The sequence below is a fragment of the Scophthalmus maximus genome, chromosome 8, assembly GCF_022379125.1.
Source record: "Scophthalmus maximus strain ysfricsl-2021 chromosome 8, ASM2237912v1, whole genome shotgun sequence".
NCBI classification, from domain to species: domain Eukaryota; kingdom Metazoa; phylum Chordata; class Actinopteri; order Pleuronectiformes; family Scophthalmidae; genus Scophthalmus; species Scophthalmus maximus.
Window position 1 is genome coordinate 2,942,501 of NC_061522.1, and position 25,539 is coordinate 2,968,039.

The 25,539-nt window shown below is 41.8% G+C and overlaps 4 protein-coding genes across 7 annotated transcripts in view; 2 read left to right on the forward strand and 2 right to left on the reverse strand.

The window, feature by feature from the left end:
- The window catches only part of LOC118313172 (ras-related C3 botulinum toxin substrate 2), an 11,311-nt gene extending 7,594 nt beyond the window's left edge, over nucleotides 1-3,717 (forward strand). The window contains exons 5-7 of one of the 2 annotated variants that reach the window (XM_035638495.2): nucleotides 1,088-1,247; nucleotides 2,624-2,757; nucleotides 3,171-3,717. In XM_035638495.2, coding sequence (XP_035494388.1) covers nucleotides 1,088-1,247; nucleotides 2,624-2,754 — 291 coding nt within the window. In that variant the 3' untranslated portion in view covers nucleotides 2,755-2,757; nucleotides 3,171-3,717. Of the gene's footprint in view, nucleotides 1-1,087; nucleotides 1,252-2,623; nucleotides 2,758-3,170 lie in introns of those variants that run through there. The other variant, XM_035638496.2, reaches the window with a different exon arrangement.
- Nucleotides 3,718-4,253: 536 nt separating this feature from the next.
- LOC118313171 (kallikrein-8-like) lies at nucleotides 4,254-6,779 on the reverse strand. The gene is made up of 6 exons (XM_035638494.2): nucleotides 6,438-6,779; nucleotides 5,950-6,127; nucleotides 5,618-5,794; nucleotides 5,022-5,074; nucleotides 4,618-4,775; nucleotides 4,254-4,521 (listed from the first exon to the last, which is right to left on the reverse strand). Exons 1-6 carry the CDS (start codon nucleotides 6,475-6,477, stop codon nucleotides 4,366-4,368), a joined length of 762 nt encoding a protein of 253 aa, XP_035494387.2. The 5' UTR covers nucleotides 6,478-6,779; the 3' UTR covers nucleotides 4,254-4,365.
- A 987-nt stretch (nucleotides 6,780-7,766) lies between these two features.
- On the forward strand, nucleotides 7,767-21,161 carry si:zfos-169g10.2 (somatostatin receptor type 5). Its single transcript, XM_035638492.2, has 3 exons — nucleotides 7,767-7,901; nucleotides 17,401-18,242; nucleotides 18,736-21,161. Exons 2-3 carry the CDS (start codon nucleotides 17,466-17,468, stop codon nucleotides 19,456-19,458), a joined length of 1,500 nt encoding a protein of 499 aa, XP_035494385.1. The 5' UTR covers nucleotides 7,767-7,901; nucleotides 17,401-17,465; the 3' UTR covers nucleotides 19,459-21,161.
- Nucleotides 20,821-25,294, reverse strand: LOC118313173 (protein CutA homolog). Of its 3 annotated transcripts, none has more exons than XR_004794393.2 (8): nucleotides 25,220-25,294; nucleotides 23,279-23,344; nucleotides 23,008-23,156; nucleotides 22,681-22,740; nucleotides 22,450-22,495; nucleotides 21,579-21,628; nucleotides 21,147-21,306; nucleotides 20,821-20,951 (listed from the first exon to the last, which is right to left on the reverse strand). XR_004794393.2 is itself a non-coding variant. In XM_035638498.2 (8 exons), exons 2-7 carry the CDS (start codon nucleotides 23,339-23,341, stop codon nucleotides 21,207-21,209), a joined length of 468 nt encoding a protein of 155 aa, XP_035494391.2. In that variant the 5' UTR covers nucleotides 23,342-23,344; nucleotides 25,220-25,294; the 3' UTR covers nucleotides 20,821-20,951; nucleotides 21,205-21,206. The 3 variants fall into 3 exon arrangements, 2 of the variants coding, with proteins under 2 accessions (XP_035494391.2, XP_035494390.2); XM_035638498.2 differs by having other exon boundaries at nucleotides 21,205-21,306; XM_035638497.2 differs by having other exon boundaries at nucleotides 20,821-21,306.
- Nucleotides 25,295-25,539: the final 245 nt, after the last annotated feature.

A 25,539-nucleotide genomic window follows, 5' to 3' on the forward strand; every position in this document is an offset into this window, starting at 1 on the left:
TAAAAAAAAAGAACAAAATTCTCCCTTCACGATCTTTCCAAAATCAGTTTGAGAAACCTCATTTGTTTTCGTGTGCAGAGGTTAACAGCTTTTGACAGCGAGCCTCCTGAGCAGCTAAATGTGGGGCAAATCTAAGCATAATGACACGGTGGAGTATAGATCAGCAGCATCCTGTTCACAATTCAATCTGTGCTGCGTTACGCGAGAAAGAGCAGACACATTAGTGTTAACAATTAAAACCTAGTTAATAGTGGAATATGGCCAGACCGCGATATAATCTTACTGCAAAGATTTGCAAAACATTTTGAGGGAATGTTTAGAATAGAATCACCGGTAGAGTGAAGCCTCACAGAAGTCAAGTCCAAGTCTGAAGTTTGCTTATCGGTTGTAACGTGTAGTGGATGTGTAAACGTTTTAACCTATTAAACTTCAGAGACAAAGAGAGAGAAGACGTCTGAAGAAATCAATGAATTTTCATCATACTGGTAAAAATGATTATCAGGCAATTCCCTGTAAATCGCCACATGTCAAATGGCTGGTTTTTGATTAAAAACTACTTCACTAAGCAGGCTGGATTAGCCAGTCAACAACTAAAACTGTCACTGGGCGGGTGGTGCATAAAGAATCTACTTTGTTCCTCAAGCTGATAGGATCTTTCATTTCCTCACTGAGGAAATCGGATGGGGGGAAGAATAAAAGAGTCAAAGGCAAAGGACAGATCAGAGGGAAAGTAGAGAAGGGGGAATTAGCTGGTACCTGGTTGAGAGATAGAGTCAGAGAAGAGGGAAGAAGTGGTCAGAGCTTGAAGGCCATTGGTACAGGACTGAAAATAAAAACGTCACTGGTGGTGAGAAATTATTTGATATGTTGGGGCTGAAATCTGGATAACTTGATTGGAAAAAAAGCAAACGTGCTGCCCACACCGAACCAAAGACACAGACTTAATCTGTCTAACAATTTGCTATAGAGCCTTCTTCTACCTTTACGTACTTCCTGGCTTCCAACTTTCTTTTAGTTCCTCATCTCTGACTTGTGACCTTCACTTTGTGCCTTCCCCTCTCTCCATTCTCACTCTGTCCTTTACCAGTGGTACCCGGAGGTCCGTCACCACTGCCCCTCCACACCCATCATCCTGGTGGGAACTAAGCTGGATCTGAGGGACGAGAAGGAAACCATTGAGAAGCTGAAGGAAAAAAAGCTTGCACCACTCACCTATCCTCAAGGCCTGGCTCTAGCAAAGGATATAGGTCAGTCGCACATCAACAGGCTTCTCCCAGGTCTTGTTCGACAGCGGACTGTGGCCTAAGGATGGGGTATACACATTGAGTTTGCCTACAAAATTGGTTGATTTAAGTGTTCTACACTGTGTGTACTACCATTACCGAGACAGTATTGACTTCACTGACAAGTGGAGTAAGTAGAGATGACTGAATTGAGCATGATCAATGGTTTTGTTGAGCCTCCCTTTGTAAGCAGTGAAAGCCTTTTTAATGCTCCAGCGAGTTCTTGGCCTGCATCCATCTACTTGAGCTTGATCTTACAGTCTTATATTCCTTCTCGACCACTACCTTCCTCCATTGCCCTCCCTGCACACAAGGCAATCAAAGGGCAATGATGGAAAAAGATACCGAATGCTGCCACTACAGAAGTGTCCCTCTACACCTTCAAGAATCTCTTGAAGACTCATCTCTTCCGAGATTACCTCCGCTCGTAACAATTCTAACAACCTAACATGCCGAACTATGCCTACAAATCCACTTCTTGGCCTGCATCCATCTACTCGAGCTCCACGTTACAGGCTTATGGTCCTTCACAACCACTACATTCCTCCATTGCCCTCCCTGCACACAAGGCATTCACAGGTCAATGGTGGAACGGGATACCGAGTGTACCTCCGCTCCTAACAATTCTAACAACTTAACATGCCGAACTATCACTTAGGCTGCTTTCAGACATGTACTGAAGTCCAGACATTGTCCTGAACTTCTCCAGAAGTGCTGTACGTGTGAACACAAATGTCCGCAGATGTTGCTGCAGACATTCTTCTGAGTTTCTCATGGCAGCCCCTTGGTATAATCTATAATATAAAGAGGCTAGAGGCAATCCCAGTGGGTGAGAGGTGGGGTACACCCTGGACAGGTCGCCAGTCCATCACAGGTCCAATATACATGCACATGAAACATGTAAACTTCACACAGGAAGTCCCTGGTTGGCCGGCAGGTTCAAACCAGAACCTCACTTGTTGTTAGACAATGGAGCTAATCACTGCACAACTGTGCTGCCCCACACTGAGCGATAGTTTTTTGTGACCAATGTATTATGGTTTGTTAATTTGTTTCAAGGTCTAGGAGTAGCTTTAGTCACAATGGGCCACATCTGGTTGAGAACCCTGTAACACCAGCTGTTTCAGTGGCTCTTTCATTAATCTATCTCAACATGCAGGTTCCACAGGAGGTTCATACACTATTTCTTTTCAAACGTCTGGTTATATACACTGGATACATACACAGCGTTATTACGTTGGCTTATAATGGCAGATACTTTACAGTACTTCCACCTTACTGCCTCATTTATCCTCTATGCTTTAAATTCATTGTTTCTGTGTCCTCATTTGCATGTAAAGACTCAGTGAAATACCTGGAGTGCTCGGCTTTGACCCAGCGTGGTCTGAAGACTGTGTTTGACGAGGCCATCCGCGCCGTGCTCTGCCCCAAGCCCGCCAAGACCAAGAAGAAGACCTGCTCACTGCTGTAAAGGGTAAGGAACAAACACAGGGAGGGAGGAGAAAGGAAAAGCGTGAAAGTTGTGAACAAGTGAGGGGGAGTGTCGCAACGGTTCATTCCTTCATTTCCTTCTCTGGATCTGAAGTCTGAAAGCCTCCGACACATCTTATAAGGAATCTCGATCACATACTGTGCGGCACGGATGGACTCACCAATAACAGATGATTCAAAGATTTCATCCTTAGCAAACACACAGTGTCACTTACTGCGAGAGTTACACAACTAGACAAGACAAAGGCCGAGAGAACAAGCGATAGATGGAGTGAGTTCTGATCATCCACTGAAAACAAAGGCTGATTCATGTCGAATTATGAGTGTGTGACCCGTGAGTGTGTTAATGACTGTCATCCATCATCATCATTATCTATCTGCTCCTCATTTTTATAGATTCTTCCAAGACCCAGGGAGACGACATAACGAGATACAGACTGCTGGACCCAGGTTATAGGAAGAACATTTAAAAGTTATGTAATGTTTCTAATGGGAAAACACGACTAGATTTCCACTAGTTAAAAAAAAGAAAGGCTTTTGACGTCATAAAATAACGGTACAATACTTTCTGTACATTATGCTTTGAGACTGAATTTTACAGTGTATTTTATAAATGCAGCACCAGGTGGGATGTCACTGTACAATAAAAAGAAAAGTAAATCACTAAATGTTGAATCAACAGATTGGCCCACTAGATTTATCCAAAGTTCCTTTTTTTCCCACAACCCTTCTGGGTCCCACGATATATATAAAGGGAGAGAGATTATTTGCTGATCCGTTATTGTACGAGTAATTAAGCGTAATGATCAACAATGTAGTTTTGTATAAGAAGGGAGAAGAAAAATGTTGTATTTCAGTAAAAAAAAAACAGAAAAAAGAAATATTAACAAATGTTTTCTTTGTTGTGATGTTAAAAATAAAAGATCTTTTATCAAATAAAGTATCCACAGAGGAAAACATTATTTCTTCAGGACTGAAGTGAGCGAGGTTTCGATGGGATTTTCCAGGCACTGCGTAGTCTCCACAGCTTCCTGTAAGCAGCAGCAGCAGACATGCATCATCATCATCATCACCATCATCATCATCTGCAGTGAAATGAATGAGCAGAGTGTAAAGTGGTCTGTCTAAGATAACACTGAGGTGTATCTGATTAATTTCTACCATCTGTTACGAACTCCATCTATCTCACTTTGCCTTTCCTCGAGGGCAGGACACCAGGACAGTGGCATCCGTCTGACTTATTTGTTTGGACTGATTATCACTGGCTAACTGATTAATCAAGAAATTTAATTGGGGGAGAGGCATTATCATAAAGTTCCTTATGAATCCTAAACTGGTTTGTTCCTGAACGAATATAGGGGACTGCAGATTTGACGACAACCTTGGACGTAGTCATTCATAATGGCGCAATGTATAGTAACGTAACTGATGGAAAGTTTTACTTTTAAACCCACATAAAAAAAAGGTCCTTTCAAACAGTTTCTAATTTGTATGATTTTATTTATGGGTTAAAACAACAGAGACCAAACAATGTTTCTCATTGATTCTAGTCTTTACAGTCAACCACAGCATAGCGTGGACATGTTGTCTGTCAGGTTTTAATAGTTTTGTTAAACCAATCTTTGTAGTCTTGATTGCAAAGATCCATGACTGCACTTTCTTTTCTACATACATAATTAGGATCACCAAGAAAAGAAAGGACTCCATAAATCTCATCTCGGAACACGGCTCCTCCACCAGAGTCTCCCTGCGGGTGAGAAATATGGTCTAACTTTTGCCTGGTTATTGAAATATTTATAAAAGGTCAAGTAATTTGATGATGTGAGAGATCATGCCGACTTACATAACATACATCCACCCCAGGAGATTGGCCACAGATCCAGTGCTGATACGCCTTGACTTTGTATTGTTTTGGGAAATCTTTCAGCATTGTCTGAATGAGGCTTTTACAGTCGACCACATTGAAGTCTGCACAGTGGAGCTTGGGTGTAAGAGCTGGATCTAGAGAAGAAGAAGAGGAAGAAGGAAAAAGGTCTTACACTGCAAAAATATAAACTTCCATAGTACTTATTAAATCCCGAACAATGGTCTCAAAATTATTATTTTTTAAATGTATTTGAAGACAATTTATGAATTGCAGTTTAATTCCAAGCTTGCAACGTTTCCTCTTGACAGGCGAGTGAACAGCTGTTAATGGCTATGCAGCGATAAAACATTTTTGAAAATAGATGATAAAAAATGACTCACTCCTTTTACCATCAGGTTTTCCACTAGTTGCCGCGTGTCCTGCAATCTGAACTCTGGAAAATAACACCAACAATGGCAATAAGACTATGACTGTTCTCAATAGTAATAGTGATAATGGCCTAATGATAAAAAAGTTTAACAATAGTTCAACTCCCATGAATGTGATAGAGTTGTTCTACCTCCATTTAACATAACGTCAGTGAAAATAAAGTAACAAATTACCTGAGGTGAATATAAACAAGATATGTAAGCATTAGTGTTTCATGTCTCGTCTGGATTTTATTTGAATTCAGCCATTTTCGGGCATGAACTCTGAACAATGTGGTCCAGACATTCTTTTCAGAGTTTGCCGTTCACAGGAGATTTTTCCTGCTGTATTGAGCTCACTCGGACATTATCTGGAAAATTTACTTGAGCAAAAGTCCTCGCGTACAGCGCCTGGACTTCAGTTCATGTCTGAAAGCTGCTTATGAGACACAAAACCTCTGTCAGCTGTTCATAAGCAGCCTTTAGAACCATATAACATTATACAATAAAAACATGTTGACACACTTTTATTTTCTCTTTCTTTCTTTCTTAAGAAAGTTGCAACTCACGTTAAAGGACGTTTGTCACAGTCTGGAAGTCCAACAGGTTTAATCGTCGTGGCTTGTGGAAGCTTCAGCAGCATGATGTCATGAGGCCTTTTCTGGACGTCTTCATACTTCACAGGTGCTGCTGTGATTTCCTCTCCTCCATCTACACCCCCACTTAAATCTGCATACATAGTCCAACTGTAGATAGACATTGAAGATGAACATTAAAAATAATTTAAACACATTCAAGTACAATTCTATTCTGAGTCTATATCCGTTGTTTCTATTCTGATGTGTATCAAAAACATGGTGAGTTCCACAGTGGTTTTTAAGTAAATCTGCAGTTTGCTCACCCGGGCTCGTGACAGTGAGCAGCAGTCACAATCCACTGGTCACTGATCAGAGTGCCGCCACAAAAGGAGCTCTTTCCATCAGCAAAAACTATCCTCAGGTGGACATGGTAGTGACGCTCACATTCGTTACCTCCGACGATTCTCTTCTGCACGTCCATCCCTGTGCTCACAGTGACACCTGAAAGAAAAGGTCCGTACACCGTATCTGTTGTCAGTCCGGTAGAAGAAGGGGGGTCCCCGTTCGTGGAGCAGGCGATTTGACATACGTACACAACAAGTGGCTGGCAATGAGCAAATATCGTTGTTAAATAAATCTGCTATCAAAACAAGTGGCTCATTTAGTTTCGATACGTGCAAAAAATACGTTTGAAGTTCTCCAAGACAAACACCCTCGTGACATTGTTTCCCGGCGCTACAAGTGGACCAACACTTTGAAGGTGCATTTTCAGAAGAAGCAATAAAAGTACGTCGAACGTCTGAATACTCACTGAGCCACGCGGAAACCAGGAGAAGTCTCAGACGAGTCATTGCAGCTGATTCGGCGTGTGTCTTGACTTCCCGTCAGTCACACTTGTGGTGGAAGCGTCTGTCCAACACAATCCTGGCCGCAGATCTCGCGTTAATGCAAAGTTTTCCTCACTATCGACGGTTCCCTCTCCCTGCACGCCATAAATGGAACTAAAATGAAACTGTAACATACAGTGGGTGCTTGTGAACTCAATGAGGTCGGGCGTGTGGGATTTGAAATGGAATATAATCATAATTCTGTTTGTTGTAACTGTATATCGTTGGCCCGTCATATTTCTATGATAGCTCAGAATGGGCAAAGCCACAACCCTGGCTCTAGAGACAGCCCACTGCCTTTTTACATTTTAAATTCTTTCTACACGTTTTAAAGAGCACAGTGAGGCGAGGTGCCAAGAGGCAGCTATGTCAGGGCGACGACACCCTTCACCCATATTCTCTGCCTTTGTCTTTTCCATGTTTCGTCATGTAGACTCTATGCTGGGGCCTTTTTTTCTGTCATGTTGTGCGTTTTCACTGCAACAGGTGACGAGCGTCACCTCGAGCTGCTTTAATGCGGAACCACATTTGAACGCGTCAAGTTGTTTCTCTCAGTCCGCACAACACAGAGTGTCCAACCCCTTCCTGTTTCTGACCTTTCTGCAATAAATTGAGCACAGTTTCTTTATTGATGTCCGTCGTGAAAGTGACAAACAATCCCTGCATCGCGCGAGTATAGCACATTTGGTCCCGTGTCTCTTCTCGCGCGCTTTCCAAAGGTGTTACTGTCTGTATGTGTATCCTGATAGTCCAAAATGTTAGTTTTTTTCGGGGGATCATTGGGGGCTCAGCCCCCCTAGAGCTCTGATCCTAGAATCGCCCCTGATGTTCGCCCATGCATTGACCAAAAAGGTTTTTTTCTCCTTTTTTATTGTTGGGTCATTAAAGCTTGGCGACTTTTTTTCCAGCTTTTGAGCTGATATGGCGAAGTGGTTGGCCACAAAAAAAAAAAAAGAAGAAGAAAAAAAGTTGCTTTTGTTGATGGGAGTTATCCAAAGTCCAGTTTGCAGTGGTGGTGTGAGTGACCTCCTGGTCCACAGCCCCCCCCCCCCCCCCTTTCCTCTGCCACACACTAAAACCTGTAAAACTTTAAAACCTAAAGTCGCAACGTGGATGCAGGTGGTTTTTCTTTACCATTATACATCCCAGGTGATTCCTTCCTCGGACCAAGTGAAGTGGCTTCCCATTTGATCTACTGTAGCTGTCTGTGTGTGTGTGTGTGTGTGTGCGTGTGTGTGTGCGAGTGTGTGTGTGCGTGCGTAAGAGCGTGCGTAATTGTGGAGGCAGTTCTCGCAGCTCCGCGCTCCCAGTCCGATCTCATCCCCATTCCACCGGACCTGCGACGCGGCTGCTCCGATGCCAGCGCAGCGGAGAGAAGGCGGGTCGAGGTGAGTTCTGCCCTTTCTTCTTTCTCCCTCTTAAAACATTTTCTTTAAAAGAAGAAAACCGAACAGAATCATAGCATCTGCTGTTTTCGGTCGTTTATGGGCGCTCGGAGCGTTTGGTCTTTCTTCCAGTTTAAACCAGGTTAAACATCAAACACGACAACGACGGTTGAAAAAGTTTTTGTTTTTCTTATCAGTCGCTACTATTAAAATAATCCTTCTTTTCGTTTGCTTATGAACACAGCAGAACTAAGGCGAGCCAGTTACAAGTGCGTAAATTCACACACACACACACACTCAACTCGCCATCTCCTCGATCGGTGCCACGATACGTTCATCCAAATATCTAACGAAATATATTTGCGCATGGTTCATTTTCATTAGATTATCGTGACTCATATTTCCATGCCAGACATGTCAGGCATTTTTCCTCCTTTACTGGTGGGATAAGTTTTTAATCAAGAGAGCATGTTTCTCTCTCTCATACTCACACACACACACACACTCACACTCTCTCTCTCTCTCTCACACACACACACACACACACACACACACACACTCACACTCTCACACACACACACACACACACACACACACAGCACGAACAGCATCAGTTACGCCCGTGTGTCTGCATTTGGTACTTGGGTGGAAGTGCCTCACATATATGTTAAAGATGTTGTGATGAAGAGGGCTCCCAAGTCGACATTGGTTTGCTTTGAGTGGGGGGGGGGGGGGGGGCAGATACGAGGAGGGGAGTGAAGAGGGGGGAGGAGAGAGAGAGGGGAGAGGAGGGATCAGACGAGACCAGAACAGGAGAAACAAGGAAAGATAAGGAAGACAAAGAAAAAAAAAGGGCTCTGGCTGCGACCGTCGCAACGTTATTGGCCGGCGGATACGTGTTTCCGTCTCCTCTGACAGTGGCAGATGTAAAAATATGGGCGGAAAAAAAGCGGAGGAAGAGAGGAACCTAAAGTTGGCGTTCTAAAGATGCAGTGACGGTTTGTTTTTGAAACCCATATATCCTCCAACGAACCCCGACCCGATTGAAGTAAAAAAAAAAACGCGGCAGGAATGAGAGTAGGAGATCGTAGAATAATACTTGGAATGTGACGTCGATTGTCCGCCGCCATCTTTGGAATTGCGGTAGAAATGCGACAATGCGCGCGCAAGCGGGCAACCGACGAACGACCTCATTCTTGTCGTGTTGTCGGCCTCGGACGTTCCTCGAGGGAGGGATGAGGTATAAGGAGAAGGGAGGGAGGATACGAGAAGAGATGGGAGTGAGAGTGGACGAGGGAAGATGAGATCGGGAAAACAGTGGTAAACCCCTCCACCTCCACCTGGGAAGGAGAAAGATTGCAGCACATGCAGGGATGTAGTACTCGAGTCCCGGACTCGGACTCACGTCGCTATTTTCGGGACTCGTGACTCGACTCTGACTTTCCTGAAATCGGACTCGAAGGTGGACGAAGTCCGCGACAACTTATACGTTTAATAGGTCTGTCAATTTAGTCTGTAACAGTTTCTTGCGAGGGGCAGGGGCGTGAGATTTCACTTCCACGTCTGGAAAGGGCTCCGCTAAATGCACAATTTGTGGGCGTACGGTTGAGAAGTCTGGGACGACGCCTAAATTTAACAGAATCGGACACAAACACTGAGGACTCGAGACTCGACTCGGACTTGTCTTTGGGGACTCGGACTCGACTACAACATTAAGCACATGATGCATTCGCAGTTTTTGAAGCTTCTCTTTTTTTTATCAGATGGGGTTTTAGTTTGAGTTCGTGCCTGTTGTCATGGATGGAAGTCCTCCTGTGACCCTGCTCTCCCTCTCCCTCTGTATCCGTCTGCGGAAAACGCAGGAGTTTTTTCATTTAATTGATTAACATCTGCTCTCACGTTGCTTTTAGGGCTTTTTATTCATCTGGCCAATTAGGCCTGTAATTACTCACATTTGTATGGATGACGTCTGCGCGCTTGCACACTGTGGGGGAAATTAATTGCAGTTAACGTTGTGAGTGGACTTGCAGAGGGATCATACTGCAACTGTCAACACCACACAACGAGAATACCCCTTTGCCTTCATAGTCCCCCCATTCAGGGCGAAATGTGTCTGCCTACGTGCATGTGGAGAATGTAAAAATGCCTGTGATCGCGTTTGAGTGTTGCGGCATCAGCGTGACGAGGGGTTATTGATTAAAGCCGTTAATCTGGCCTCCCGTCGGTCTGGGTAACCCAAAGTGTGACAGCAGCGCCCCGCGAAGCTGTTAATTGAATAGGGGGAGGTGTCCTCCCCCCTGGGGGAGGAAGACTGATGGATCACCAATTAGCTGATGGTGCATCACCCCCAGGGTGTGAATCACAGCGGAGCCGGTGGGGGAGATGGGTTCCTCTGAAAACATGGTTTGTTATTTCACAATGATTTGCTTTTGCCTCAAATTTCTATTTTTTCATCAGGGAATCGTGTGGATTGTTAGGAGTCACAAGCGACTTGGTTTTCCTTCTCGACCTGTGAACGATAAAAACTAAATGGCTGACGAATCTATGAGCCATTATGAGGAATTGATCGTGAATAAAACTTCAATAAGATGCTTCATAAATGTTTTTAGAGCCTTGGAATAAAAAAAATTCCAATACCGATATATAGTGATTACTTAACCTTAAATATCCCTCACTTACACACTAATGTTGGCAGAACTGGTTTCAGATACTATGCACCGTTGGAATGGAATAAATTACAAACTTCCCTATAGGCAAGAGTCTTACATTCCCCTTGGAAAAAATGTATTATCGCGTGTTTTTTATGATTTTTGTAACTGTTGTATGATTGTGTTGTTGATTGTTATTTTATGAATGTTTATTGTTTATCAGGTCTCTCTTGAAAAAGAGATCCTTATCTCAATGAGACTGCCTGATGAAATGAAGAGTAAATCAAATATCGGCTGATACAAAAAAACATATAGAACTTGAATCAAGAAAATAAACATGTTTCTTTTTACATAAAATGCAAATATACCAAATGTCTTTTCTTCGGTTTCATATCAGTAAACGGCAATTCGTCTGTGAAAGGCTCATATAGGCCGATGTTTATGGGTCCGCTGATAAATTGGTCGGCCTCTAGTGTTAGTGAGGATGTGGCCTTGGGCTCTAGTGTCAAAATACTGAAGGACAGGGTCGTGTGGTGGTTTTCCGTGTCCTGTAGCAACACATGTGGGCGATCAGGTGTGTGTGTGTGTGTGTATGTAGTTATGACTGTGTAAACCATGTTAAACGAGGGCAGAGAAATCTCTATCGATGTGAAATCCTCCAGCCTCAGCGTTAATGGTGGATCAGTCAAATTAAAAATGATGGGTCGAAGCACTTAAACGCAATGAAATGTTTCGCGGAAGTGCCGTGAAAATACAGTTTTACAATTTAAAGGGGTCAGAGAGTGGCACCAACTTTTAATGAGAAACCAACCCAGAGGGAAAAACGAAGGAAACAAATGTGAAATGTCCTAAAATGCACTTGCTGACGTTGATAGTGACAGTCACCAAACAACCGGATGTTGATGTGTTGTTAGCCAGTTTGCTAAGCTAACGCTAGCAGCTAACCAAGTTGTAAAGTTGTGATATTATTATTGACAGTCTGAATCTGGAAGAAACGACGCGGTGACAACGGGTGTTTGCACGTGAACGTCAACGTGTGTCCTGACACGATCACGTTCAATTGCAAACCACCGTTAATGAATTTTGAGAGGCTTGCAGTTAGCAAAGCTAGCGTAGCTTTGCTAACGCTAGTTAACGTTGATATGTGACAGCTGAACTGGTACAACAACGCGGTCGTTTAGGGCTATTTCAACTTTAATCTCGAAATTTTGACTTTAATCTCAACATTATTGTTGAAACGTTGAATAATAATTTAAAAAATCTTCCCTCTCATTATTTTTCCTCTTATGTCTGGCCTTAGTACTCTTCCGTACTTTCCAGCAGTGTCATTTAAAAAAAAGAAAGGATTTAACTCAAACATTTTTGTCCATCTTGCGACATCTCCAAAACGAAGCAGGTGCCGATCAAACACACGTTCAAATGCACACACTGCTCAGTATATGTCATTGTGGCCTTTGTGTCTGAATGTAAAGGCCGCCGGTCTCTTCAATCAGCACCCATTTGGACTGTGCTGTTTATCTCTTCCACTTGCTCAATGCACAGCCTTTTTTGGGTCCTTGTTTTGATCATCCATCGCCATAGCAACGTCTCCTAGGAAGTTTTTTTTTTTTTTCTTTCCCTGAGACCCTGGGCATAGAACGGCAGACAAAAGAGGTGATGGCTTTTGGGAAGAAAGACCGACTGTCTGCTCTTATTGTGCATGTCAGAGATTAGGATGGGCGGTGTTGGGAGGGCGCAATCGGGAGCATGTTGAAATAGAGAGTGTGTGTGTGTGATGATGTCAGCCTAAACCCGCAGAAGTTTTTTCTCACTTGTTTTGCTCAGTATTTTGCATAAAAAGCCTTTCATTGGATATATATTTAGAAAAAAAAGATATGAATACGCTGCACAAGCCAACTCCACGCGTACAGTACATATATCCATCTAACCATCCAAGGTGTTAAAATTTCCCCTCCCAGATGAAACCATCCGCTCCTGAGGCTCTGGTAATAAACCATGGCTGTAGGCTTTTATAAGGTGTTATAATACACTATCCATGCGATCAACCTGTACTGTATCCATACCCTCCAGGATTGACTCGTTTGTATTCTTAGATTTCTGCCGTGCATTTTGTGGTCCTTTTCGAATGCATATTTAAGTTTTGAATAAGTTAATAATTAAGTACCAAGACCGTGACACACCAACACCAAGTTTTTTTTTAATAGATAGCTTCTAACTGAACTTAATTTGAATGGATTACAAAATAGTTTACCTTTATTTTAAATATGGAGTCTGTAACCAAATGTGTATAGATTTTATTTGCAGTTAGGTTTTTTTTTTTTAGAGCTCAGGAAATGTTGTGAATATCAACTAGGTCTATTGATAGAACTAGTAAATATACAGTACAATTCAATCCAAGTTTATTTGAGTTTTACCGTATATTTACAAATTCTATTAATAGAATACTGCATATCAGTCATATTCTCATGCATTTTAAATCCCACATGTCATTGTACCAGGCACAAGTGCTGGATTAGAATAATATTTACACAGAAAATATGATCCAAAGAGTCATACACCATGTGCATAATCACAGAGGGAGGTTCTGAAGCTTTTGATATGCACACCTCTCACAAGCTATTGTCAAAGGAATCAGTATAACACATGGTGCTATGATTTGAACGCTCCACTAATATTTGTATATAGCATTTCCAGGTGTGTGTGTGTGCGCACACATATACCTCAAAGTATTAAGTGGCTCAGGTTATCTCCCAGCTGCAAACAATAAACCAACCTCCGGCATTTTAATTTTGTAATTGAGGCCCAGACCTCTGGGTTGTTGGATTTTATATTCGGCCTTGAAAGAATATATATATATATATATACAGGAGAAATATTCTTGTGCATCGATGTTTCAAGATAATGTTTGCACAGAGGAGATGACTTTGAGGGGGGTGGTGTTTCTTTCCTACCTGCCCTTAAGCGTGACATGAAAGCAATCAAATACTTTTTTTCTCATCAGTTGATGTTTTCTTCCATTTATGTTTACTGTATTATTAAAGCTTAAAAAAATATAAAGAGAAAACATGAAATAAAGTTTCACCAAACTCACTGTATTTCCCCTAGTTTGTTAATGTTACCACTACATCTTATTTGAGTCTATGCCTCATGATTTCCTCCTGCATCCTGCAGCAGTGGAAATTATTCCTCCTTCCCATAGTCCCCACATCGTCATTAATGCTGCAAAGTTAAGGTTGCGAAGAACAAGCCTCCGACCTTTTTTTTCCTCCCGTGGGTCAGTTCATTTTGTTCCAAACCGAGCACCAATTATTAGCCATCGCTGCGACGGAGGAAGGTGTGCCTTCGTGCGTCCAGCTGGTTATTAAGAAGCCAGTATGGCTTCATAAACAAGTCTTTTCTACTAATAGAACCAAACGCATTATGTTTTTGCTCAGATGCCTTGTTTTTGTTGTGGCGGAAGGAGGGTGGTTAAGTTGATTAGTGGTTTAGTATTCTGTAAAGCCACTGGGCGGAGATTGGTCCAAACTTTTATTTAAAGTTTGGACACACCATCATCATCATTCGATGATGATAATATTATGCATATTTCTCTATGTTTAATTCTCTTCTTTCTCCTTTTCTGGTCAAAGGTGTTAGAAATCTAATTATTATTATTTTTAAATAACTAGTTTATCTTATTTCATTTAATTCAAATGAAGACTTTAAACATTTTGGGTAATACACTAAACACTAATCCCTGTGTCGGATTGAGCCCATGTGAGAATGCAGCGGAAAAATTAATCAGACAATTCACAGTGAACGCTTATGTCTGGAAAAAAGCTCAAGCCACTTTCTCACTGAGAGTAGAGATGAGAAGATTGACACCACATTGAAATCAACTGTCGGGGCTGGGCCCATGAGGAAATTAGCCTAGCTTAGCATAAACACAGGTAGCAAGGGGAATACATCAGTCGCAATGTGAATGCAACAACTGACAAGCTAGTTTATCCTACTTGTTTATTCTGCTACAAAAAACTGAAATGTAAAAATGATGAATGATGATTTTAATGAAGGGAGAAAATGAGTCGGTTAGGGTTAGGGCTGTTGTAAAGGCTGTAGACTGTTGCGCAGGTGCCCACTTGTGGGAGAAGTATGTTGCTACAGTATCGAGCACATGGCGCTGTGCAGTCAGTGGTTAATAGAACAAAGTGCCTTTAAGTGGACTACCCAGCTGTGTGAGTCATGTGCGTGCGTCTCTTACTAAAAGTGAGTGAATTAACTTTGATGTTCAAGCAGCCGTTTGGTTGATTCATTGATGTTTTTGTTCAGACGTTGAGAAAATCCATTTAAAACGCTAATTGTCGCTGAAACACGCACACCTACGTCCAAGCTTCCCAGTTAGCTGAGGCTAAGGAGCTAAGCTAATGAGCTAGGCTTAGTGCGAGCCAGCTAGCACCGCGGCCCGAGTCGGTACTGACTGCGGTAACGTGAGCTCCGGTACCAGTCGGCCCAGCCAACGTTACATGTGTAACACTGTAACTATAAAACAACATTTGAAATAAATATTTGTTACTAAAATTATGTCTTAAAAATTAAGTTTTTTAAATTTATATTATTGGTAGTTTGCACCACTATATTTTGGTTCTAATAAATTATATTAAATAAACGTTAACTAAACAGAAGTTAAAATGTGATGGTTAGTGTTCTTGGCATACAGTAAATGTTTTATTGACACTGGCTTGTAGTCTTAGTTATTATTGTCATTTATGTATTTATTTTGGCCTTAAGGGACATACACATACACCAAACAAGAAAACAGAAAAACTATAATTCCCCACTCCACTGTCGTAAACAGTGCACAGATCAAGTTTTCACACTGACAGGAGTCCGTGGTAGTCTACCTTACATGTACTGCTATAGACATTACCGTAGGAGATTATAACTTTGAATATGACTGTAGGAAAGGGACTTTTATATTTGTTACAAGATGTTTTTTTATTACTTTAGTTGAGTTCACCTGTGATGCTTCCACTAGCTGCAAAAAACAAACCAGTACCAGTCGGGTCTGCTTGACTTTACAGTAGTGTGTGTATATATATATATATATATATACACACACACACACACACACACACACAACACACACAACACACACACACACACTCACCTTTTTGTGTTTTGTACCTTCACTAAAAATAAATCTGAGAGTTAATCTATAACTTCTGGTTCTGGCTCATAAATTATGTTTTAACTATTTTTGTCTTTAATACTGACTGAATATGTGAGATTTCACATTCAAATCTGACTATTAATTGACAAATAACTCATACACTACAGATAAAACCTTAAGCAATATCAGGTTTGTTTGATTTAAAGATATTTTAAAAGCTGTGTAACAGTCCATGTTATTATAAGAACTGAGTGAGACAGAACATGGTCAGCACAGTGGACTCCTTCAGGCAGGTCCTTCCCTAATAAAGAAGACACAAATAAAAAATAGTAAGACAGGGTTGTAAATAAAGAGGTTATTGTGCTTGTGTTCTGTAGATATTTAACTGTATTTGCATGTAGTTTTAGATTTAACAGTGTTCTACCAACACAGAGAATGTACAGTACAGTATGTATAGAATATTTAATTGTTATCAAAGCTTACGGGCATCATTGTTCTCATGTTTCACTTGCGAAAAATATGACTATTAAGTTATTCACAAACCACGTGGACCTTGGGTCAGTGCTGAAGGGATGAGTCCGAGTTCAGGTCTGCCTCATGTTGAGTCTCCACTGGTCCAGTCTGTCTGGATCATTTTTCTGCATCGTAATTATCTATCGCGTCTGTTTTAGCAATAAAAAAAACTCCATCACAACCCAGAACACAGCGCATCCTCTACGTTAACGGTATCTCCTGAAACAAGTCTGATATGTTACATCAGCACTTGAGTTACAAACACCTTAATGTACCTTGACAGTGAGCATTCATGTTCCGTTACATTGCTCGTATGGCACATTTAACGTGGTGGACCATATTTACCATCCACACGCAGACGCCTGTTTACCGGCTCATGTCGTTGTCGTTTTAATCCCGCTCGCCTCGTCAGCAGAGCCGGAGTCTCGCTCGTGGCTAACCCCAGGCTAGCTGGCTGATAAGCGCTTTAGCGAGCTAAGCTAACAAGCCAGGTACCGAGCGCAGTCACCGACACCCACTAATTACTGCAAACACAGAAGAATACTATCATTTTACTTACCGAAACAACAGGAGCGCCAGCCTCCTGGACTTCTCTGTTGGGACGACTGACCGCAGAGCAGGCGTACTATTCATCTGGTAGTAGCTTGAAATGTTCTCCGCAAGGCTCCGACACCGCGGTCAAGTCCCGTTCAATGACCGGGGATTAGCTCAGGTGACACCTAGCACTGCCAGCGGGTAGCTACCCCCGAGCGGCTAAAAAACCAGCGGCGTCACCTGTCACTCAAGTATCCACGCCCCTAATTTGCAGAATTTCAAACCTTAATATAATATAAATTATAAAAAAATTCACCCTCCCCACAGTTGTCACGAAAGGGGGGGATTAGCCATTGGGACCAAAACCGTTTTTCTTACCAGGCTGTAAACATGTTTTATTCTGCTGTAAAGTTGGGCATTTTAACATGGGGTTCTATGGGGATTTGCTCCTTTCTGTAGCAGCCTCAAGCAGGCATTTAGTGAATCGCAGTTTATAGCACTTCCGCATAGGCTTCATTTCTCAGCCTCAGACTTGGCGATAAACCAAATAAGTGTATTTCCTTAAACTTCCAACCACAGTCTTTGGTGTGATATTTCACCTTAGGTTACCTTTGCACATGAAATGTGAGACATCGACTAACTTGGCTTTGCCTTTCAGGGATGTTGACACGTCGCTGATGGGATCTTGCTGACTTCTGTTTCCGCATATTCCTTAATGCCGCCATGGAGATCATCCACGCCACCCAGGCGTCCTTGCTGCCTCGGGAAGCTCCTGCAGCTTCCTGGAGCAACAACTCTGCCGCCCCCTACTCCCACTTCCTGCTCCTCTCCACTCCCTCTGAAGCGCTTCTCAGCTTCACTCCAACCGATGGCGCCTTCCTCTCCAACGCAAGCCAGAACTGCACCAAACCCGCATCGCTCCCCGGTCTGGCTGGAATTCTCATTCCCCTCATCTATGGGATAGTGTGTGTTGTCGGCCTGGTGGGAAACACGCTGGTCATCCATGTTATAGTCAACTACACCAAGAATGAATCAGTCACCAACATCTACATTCTCAACTTAGCCATTGCGGACGAACTCTTCATGCTGGGACTGCCCTTCTTGGCGGCGCAGAACGCTCTTCTGTCCTGGCCCTTCGGCTCTCTCATGTGCCGCGTGGTCATGACAGTGGACGCCATCAATCAGTTTACCAGCATCTTCTGCCTTACTGTGATGTCAGTGGACCGCTACCTGGCCGTGGTGCACCCCATCCGCTCCTCCTGGTGGCGGCGTCCTCGTGTGGCCAAGGCCATCAGTGCCACAGTTTGGGCGGTTTCCTTCGTGGTGGTGCTCCCGGTGGTGGTGTTTGCCGATGTGCTGAAGGACGATGGGAACTGCAGCATCGTGTGGCCGGAGCCAGCAGAAGTGTGGAAGACGTCTTTCATCGTGTACACGTGCACCGTCGGTTTCTCCTGCCCCCTGCTGGTCATCTGCCTGTGCTACCTGCTGATTGTCATCAAGGTAAAGCATATTACAGCAACACAGGATTCTCCCAATATATCAAATTTATGTTTACTTCTTTCAGTTTCGTGTCTGTCATCTCAGGTCTTCCATCATTTTACCACAGTGGATGGCTCAAAATAATAGCCATGGGCGTTAGCCGTCATTGCTTAGCAGAAGTCAATTTAATTAATTGAATTTGAAAGTTTGTTGCAAAATTGATTCAAAGCGCAGATACTATCGTCAGTTTGTACTTTGTCTGTAAACAGGCATGCCTTATGACTAATTATCAGAGGATCAGCTATTGCCCCACGCAGGTGTTAAAAATATTGTACTTTGTACTTTTTTATTGAAGCAAGGTAGGGAAGTTCTCCAACTGTGAGTCACCAAACACAATCAATAAAACCAAAATGTATATACTCATTTTTAAAACATCTTGATGATCTGACACTTCACTAGTAGACGTGCATGTCTACACGAGAGCACTAAAAAATATTTTGCTATTCTCTCAAAGGTGCGAAGAGTTGGAAAGCGGGCGCAGGCCACATCCTCTCGTCGCAGGAAGTCAGAGCGTAAAATCACCCGGATGGTGGTTGTGGTGGTTGCGGTGTTCGTCCTTTGCTGGCTACCGTTCTATGCTCTGAACATTGTCAACCTCCTGGTGGTCCTGCCAGGGGACTTCAGGGGGCTGTACTTCTTTGTTGTCGTGCTCTCGTATGCGAACAGCTGTGCCAACCCCATGCTGTACGGATTTCTGTCCGACAACTTCAAGAGAGGCTTCAGGAAGGCACTGTGCCGCACCTCACGCAGGGTGAAGAACGACAGGGCCGGCACCGAGGTGCGGCGGCCCACGGAGGAGTGGGGCGGCATTGTACTTCAAACGCTAAAAAGTGAAGGGGACAACAATGGCCACAGGAAAGACTGCGGTGGGAACGAAGGAGAGGATGAAATCAATGGAACAGAAGGTGCCATACAGACGATGGAAATATGCAAAATGTCGGAAGATGGAAACCACAGTGGGGTCACGGAGGGATTAAGGACACAGGTCGAGCAGAGGGGGAAGCCTGAGCTGGAGCATTCTGGTCAGAGTTCCAAACATGGGGAACTGGCGGGAAAAGGTCCAGGCTGCGAGCCCCCTGAGACAGTGTCCTCCGTGTCCAACAAAATGGGAAACAACCGGTCACAACCACAACAATTCCTGGACAAAAACTCTGTCCTTGAAATCAGCTATCTGTAACGGATGTCTCAGAGACATTTGAATTGAACGTGAATATTACAAACAAGTGCAGATCGCGACACTGAAAGTAATTTTTGCCTGACAAAAGATAACAAGAACACAGAAACTTTGGCTGGGGTGAAAGAATTATGAAGTAAAGTTTGCAGTTATTGTTGTAAATAGTCTAACAAACAGGAAAAAACACTGGTATTATCATGTTGGACAGTTAATTATTGAGATTTCAATTTTTTTCGGATGTTTAAGTCTTGATTTGTCTCCTGAGTTTAGGATTGAGATGATTTTACCATGTGCAAATTACGCTCTCAACAGGTATAGAGGTTTCAAGAAGAAGCAGATGTAAGTCTGTTTTTTGAGTGTGTGTATAACTGTCATGAAGGTACAGTCGGCGATTCTAATCCAATAGACTTTTTATGTCAAATTCAGAAAATACACTCTCTCCACACAGTTTGCAAGCTCTTTTCTGTTTTCCTAACAAAGCCCAGTTGTTAGCATTGTTGCCTCGGCAATGTGTATCCATCAATTTAGAGGGAGGAGCTTCTGAAGGAATTTGATTTGTTGTCAATATTAACCTTCAAAAAATTATTTCTATCAAATCTAAAATGTGGTAGTGTGAACTGCATGTAGACAACAGATTTAATTGACTTTTATTTTATTTACATCTTACATTCTAAAGGACACATTTAGATGAATGAGATAATACAGATTTAAACCTTTAGACACTGGAAAATCACTACATAGAATTGTACTTCGAATTAATAGATTTTTTTTTTTTTTGGGCTACTGCATTGATTTCTTTCAAACACCCCCAAAAGATCATTATTATTATCATCTCTGGAGCACAACACGAACATCTTTAACTTTTGTCATCCTTAAAAATATACCTGTCAATTTTTAACAAAGATATTTTCCTGAAAGTGTATCTACTTCATGTGAGTTAAACACTATATAACTGGCTTTGTTTTAATGGTTGAAATAGTTGGTGTGTTTTGCAGTGTATTGTGAAATCTGTATTTCTTATTTAAGGATCATGCATTTTAAAATAAAATCCCTGATTGACGGGTGATATTATGAAGGCCAACGTGCAGTACAGTTATTTTGTCTGTGATTATATAAGGTATTGTTTGTATCAAGTATTATCAGCCATGTTGTGAGGAACATTGGTACTAACAGCGTATGTGGAGAGAGTGGGCTAAAAAACATTTACAGTTTATATTGTATGTGAAAACCTGGTATTATTTGTGAGCTATCGTGTCCCTTGAAATATCATGTGCATGTATTTAGTATGTAAAGTGTTTGTGACATGTATGCAACTTTGTAACATCATGACCTTTGTGCTGTTCACCAAGAAATACCGAAACCAAATGAAAATAAAAAATAATAATTTGCTTTATTTTGAAATGCTGCTTCTGCCAATGAAATAAGAGATTTCACCAGTGACTTTATTTTGCACCTGTTTAACTTTGAGCCAAGGCTGCCCTCTAGAGGTAAAGACACTGTAGGAAAGAAAAAACCCTCAAATTATTATTGTACAAAGCAAATTAGGTAATATTTTCAAAACACCCAGTGTCTCCTCTCATTGCACTTGGTATTAAACACTTAACAGTAACATGATAGTGGTCTGTGTGTTTAACTCGTTGAAACTGGATGCGAGTTTTGAAAAGAGGGAAATGTCACGTTATTTTAGATACCGTTTTTTTTTTTTACATCCATCCATCCATTAATTTGTCCCCTCATGCATCAGTCCACCTTCATTCAGCTACGACGCCTCCTATCCACTTGAGGTAGGGCGGGTTGCCCTGGTCAATGGGCAGGCTGATGACCTCGGCCACTTCATAAGGATGGTTAGAGCTGAGCAAGGACGAGGAACAGTCGTGAGTCGGCTGAGCCACAGCACATACAAACAGTACGAGGCAGTGATGAAAGTCATACTCTTGGATTGTATGAGTCACCGGCAGGTAGTGGAACAAAACATCAGCACTGTGTCCTTGAGAGAATTCAGGGCAATTTATACTTATGTGACGAAGATATTCGACGCTGCGTCGATCCTTAGCAGGAGTGTAAGCCAGGATTTAGGTTGGAGCAAGGTGCTTTTCTAACAATCAAAAAAAAAAAAGACTTACCGGACGTATTCGGCAAGAGCAGGCACCTTGGAACTTCTCGTTTTAATCATCTAGACGAGGAGAGAAACATGGTGTCGGCTTGATCGACTTCATCTGACATTCTATGACCATTTTTCATAATGGCCATCTTGTGCGGTGTTAAATATTGAAAAAAGTAATACAAAATAAAAAAAATCTCTGTATGAGAAGTCATCTCCGGCCAATTTTTTTTCACCATTACATAAATTAAATAGCCTAAATGTAAATTTAGCCTTTTTTGTCTTGCTTTTCAAGGAAAATGTAAATTACAAAACTACAATTTATTAATATTTTTTTAACATTCCAGCAGTTATTATAACAACAAAGCACAATAAAACTTTGCTATTTTAGGCTGAAATATTTCACATTCGGTGCATCCCTAGTAAACAGGAACCAGATTGTCTACTGTGCAGTTGGTTGCTTAGTTACAGAAAATATTAGCAAAAAGAGAGAGCAGGGATTTCTTTTCATGGGCATGACAAACTGTTACTGACAGTTACTGTGAGCAACATTGTTGCCATTGCCACTTCGCCGAGTTGAGTCATGACCGATAAGAACCAATCAGGAAGTGAATGCGAATGACTGCGTCATCATTTCCAAAGGTCTCGGTTTTTGTGCACCGTCCATACAGGGCGACCTTCACCCGGAGTTTTAAAACTAAAGTGGGGCGAGCAGCATTTCCCGACGTCAAACAAGTTTTGGGCACTCGAAAACTCTGGAGTGTGGCTGGCAGACGTGAACGTAAAACTAAAACGTAGAGGTGTAGAGGTAGCATGAGTTGGACAAAGTCCAGAAAACGATCATGTTTGCGTGCAGCGGCGTGGAAAGTTACAAGCCCACGAGCGGCACTCACCAGCAGCACCTCATTGTCCTCCTCAATCTTCCCCTGCCACTCATATCTGAAGGAATCAGACAAAATCAGATTATACAAATCAAATCAAGGACCAATATTAGCGGACAAAATCATCCATTTGTTTGAAGTGGCGCCTAGCCAAAAAATTCCTTCATTAATGACCCGTCATTAATCAAAAACAATTACAGTCGAATGTAAAGGCCCTGAAAAGGAAGACGTCTCATAACTTACACGGATGTGATTGAAGGGACAATGTTGACGCAAGCAGCTAGTTTCCGCTCCACGATCCCCCTGCGAGAGAGAGAGAGAAGATTGAATCAGCCACAAAAGTAAAATGAATTAAAGGACCGCAAAGAACGATGAATCCTGTTAACCGAGTGGCAGAAACTAAAATCTACATTCGTCTTGCAGGATGACGCAGCACATGAGCTAAAGTTGTCTCCAACGAGACGTCCCATTTTCATCATGACCAGTCTTAACCGAGAGGAAGGACATCAAGAATAGATTTCAAGAAAAACACCTAAAGAAGACAATTACGATGATGGCGATTGGCGTCACCTTGCCAATTCTTTGGCTACCGTGTCGTTGGGACAGGTGACGAAAGCGGCAGAGTGTGTGCCCGAAGTGTACGTCTCGGAAGCCATGGAGAATGCCCTCAGTCCAACAGTCCTCAGCAGCTGGAACATAAACACACTCACGAGCACCGTCTGCGACGAGGAGAACACAAGAGGACGGATTTACGACATGCCGACGGTGTGTCCACCGATGAGCAAAGACACGAACAGGCCCTCCCCGAGAGAGAGATCAGCAAGCGCTAGTACACACTCACCAAAATCAAAGCCTTTAAGGATCCACCCTGCAGAGTCTCTGCACTGGGAAGTCCAATGCGCATTTCCTGAGCAGGTCAAACACAAAGTGACGGTTAGTCTGCAAACATCAAACACGGTGACCGAAGGTTTTCAGCACTCACAGCATTTTAAGCACAACATAATTCCTATTTCGCCGCACGGGGGTGAAAAATTATAACAGATTACCAGATGTCGATGCGAAATACACTGAATCTATCACTTCTTAATGTTTTGAAAGGAGCTGTAGAAAGGCTTTGTTGTTAAAATACAACTGGGAAGAAGATGGAGGCATGCGGACAGGGATGGAAGTTAGGATGGGGCCGCCGATCATTCATCATGGATTAATCTGGTTGATTATTTTCTGAATTCATCAAATAGTTGTTTGGTCCATAAAATGGTCGGAAATGTCGATCTTGTTTCCCAAAACCCCAAGAAGATGTTTCGTTTTTTCCACACACCACAAGATTTTTAGAGCAAATAAAACCAGAAAATATTCACATTTAAGAAACTGAATCATAGAATTTTGACCCCCCCCCCCGATTAATCGATTATCAAAATGGGTGTTGATTAATTTAATAGGCGATTATTAATTGATTAACTGTTGCAGCTCTGCAGCCACCCAAAATTTCGGGTTGAATGTACAGTACAGTGCAACATCTGATATTCACGGGTTTAAAGTGCCAAAACGTTTTACTGTAAATGTTTAATGTTGTATGAAATTTGTGTGTATATAAAAATATATTTTTTTATTAGCATTTTTTTAACCATAAATGAACAAATACACAAAATACTTAACAAAGCAAATATACAACAAAAACAAAAAAGTGAAAGTTAAGATAACATAAAATGACAATAAATACACATAAAGACATAATAATAATGATAATAATTCTCTAATCATATATCACGGTTCAAATGTTGAAGGTCAAAATAATGATAAGTTACAGGAGAACATAGTGTCACATGTTTAGGGCTGCAACTAACAGTTATTTTCTTAATCGATTAATCTGTTGATTATTTTCTCAATTAATTAATCGGTTCATAAAATGATGAAAAATGGCGATCGTGTTTCCCAAACCCCCAAGATGATGGTTTTTTTGGTCCGCACATCAGAGATATTTAGATAAAACCAGAAAATATTCATATTCAAGAAGCTGAAATCAGAGAATCTTTTCTACAAAACTACTTACTAGAAAACAGTTACCGGTCAATTTACTAATCAATTTATCGATTAACTGTTGCAGCTCTACACGTGTTCATCCACATTGACACTGAGAGTCAAAGATAAAGAGCTGTGTTCATGCCATATATTGAGTCCATTTCTCCCGTCTCTCGTCAAACAAATGCATTTGATTTCTAATCCTCATAGCAGTCTTCTCCATTTCATATATTTCATTCACCAGTCTTTCCATTCATTATTGCTTATTGTATATATATGTGTGTATGTATATACATATATAAACACGTGTGTGTGTGTGTGTATGTATATATATATATATACATACACACACACATATATATACATACACACATATATATATACATACATATTATTATTAATCTTTGTTTTTCTGGTGAGTATTTTTGAATTGTGAATGATTTTTCCTGAAAGTGAAACCAGGAGCTACGTGTATACTGCACAGTGTATATAATGTGTCAATCTTCTTCTATAACCTAAAATACATATGTAGTTAACACGTTAAAGAATCGCCTAACGTCGTTTTGCACACGAACGCCCACAGAGTTTCAAGCTAGCTGCTAAGTAGCCTGTTTAGCTAGCAGCGACGTTAGCATGCTGCTAGTCGGAATAAACAACATATTCACGACGAAGAACGCGACACGTCAGGTGTGTTCGGTTCATCCGAGCGACAGGGGGGACAAAAGAAGAAACTCCTGCGGGTCGTCTCGGTTCAGCAGCTCACCTGCTGACCGCAGCCTGGACCTGGACGAGCGACACGCTCCCTCTCTGCCGTAAAGTGCGACGGCGGTGTGTTTGTCGAACTGTCGCAAATCAGCACGAGACGCTCCGAAAAGAAAACCACAGAAGAAAAAAAAGAAAACTTTTACAGTCTTTTATTTGATGTTTAGTTTATTCATGCTGACATTCATTTATATCCTGTTATGAAATAGAGATGAGTGGTGATTGATATGTTATTAATTATGATTATTACAAATATTTTAAATAGTAAAATATGACTAATTATGGAGAAGGGGTGGGATTAAATAAGTTATACTTTCGAAT

Bases quoted from the DNA above. Each gene is read 5' to 3' on its own strand.
- si:zfos-169g10.2 (XM_035638492.2), top strand. From the start codon at position 17,466: ATGGAGATCATCCACGCCACCCAGGCGTCCTTGCTGCCTCGGGAAGCT. The intron at 18,243-18,735 runs GTAAAGCATATT...ATTCTCTCAAAG, and splicing joins ACCTGCTGATTGTCATCAAG to GTGCGAAGAGTTGGAAAGCG.
- LOC118313171 (XM_035638494.2), bottom strand. From the start codon at position 6,477: ATGACTCGTCTGAGACTTCTCCTGGTTTCCGCGTGGCTCA. The intron at 6,128-6,437 runs GTGAGTATTCAG...CTTTTCTTTCAG, and splicing joins CCTGGTTTCCGCGTGGCTCA to GTGTCACTGTGAGCACAGGG. The intron at 5,075-5,617 runs GTGAGTTGCAAC...GTTATTTTCCAG, and splicing joins TGTGACAAACGTCCTTTAAC to AGTTCAGATTGCAGGACACG.
- LOC118313173 (XM_035638498.2), bottom strand. From the start codon at position 23,341: ATGCGCATTGGACTTCCCAGTGCAGAGACTCTGCAGGGTGGATCCTTA. The intron at 21,629-22,449 runs GTGAGTGCCGCT...CTCCTCGTCTAG, and splicing joins AGGACAATGAGGTGCTGCTG to ATGATTAAAACGAGAAGTTC. The intron at 21,307-21,578 runs GTAAGTCTTTTT...GTCCTTGCTCAG, and splicing joins GCTCTTGCCGAATACGTCCG to CTCTAACCATCCTTATGAAG.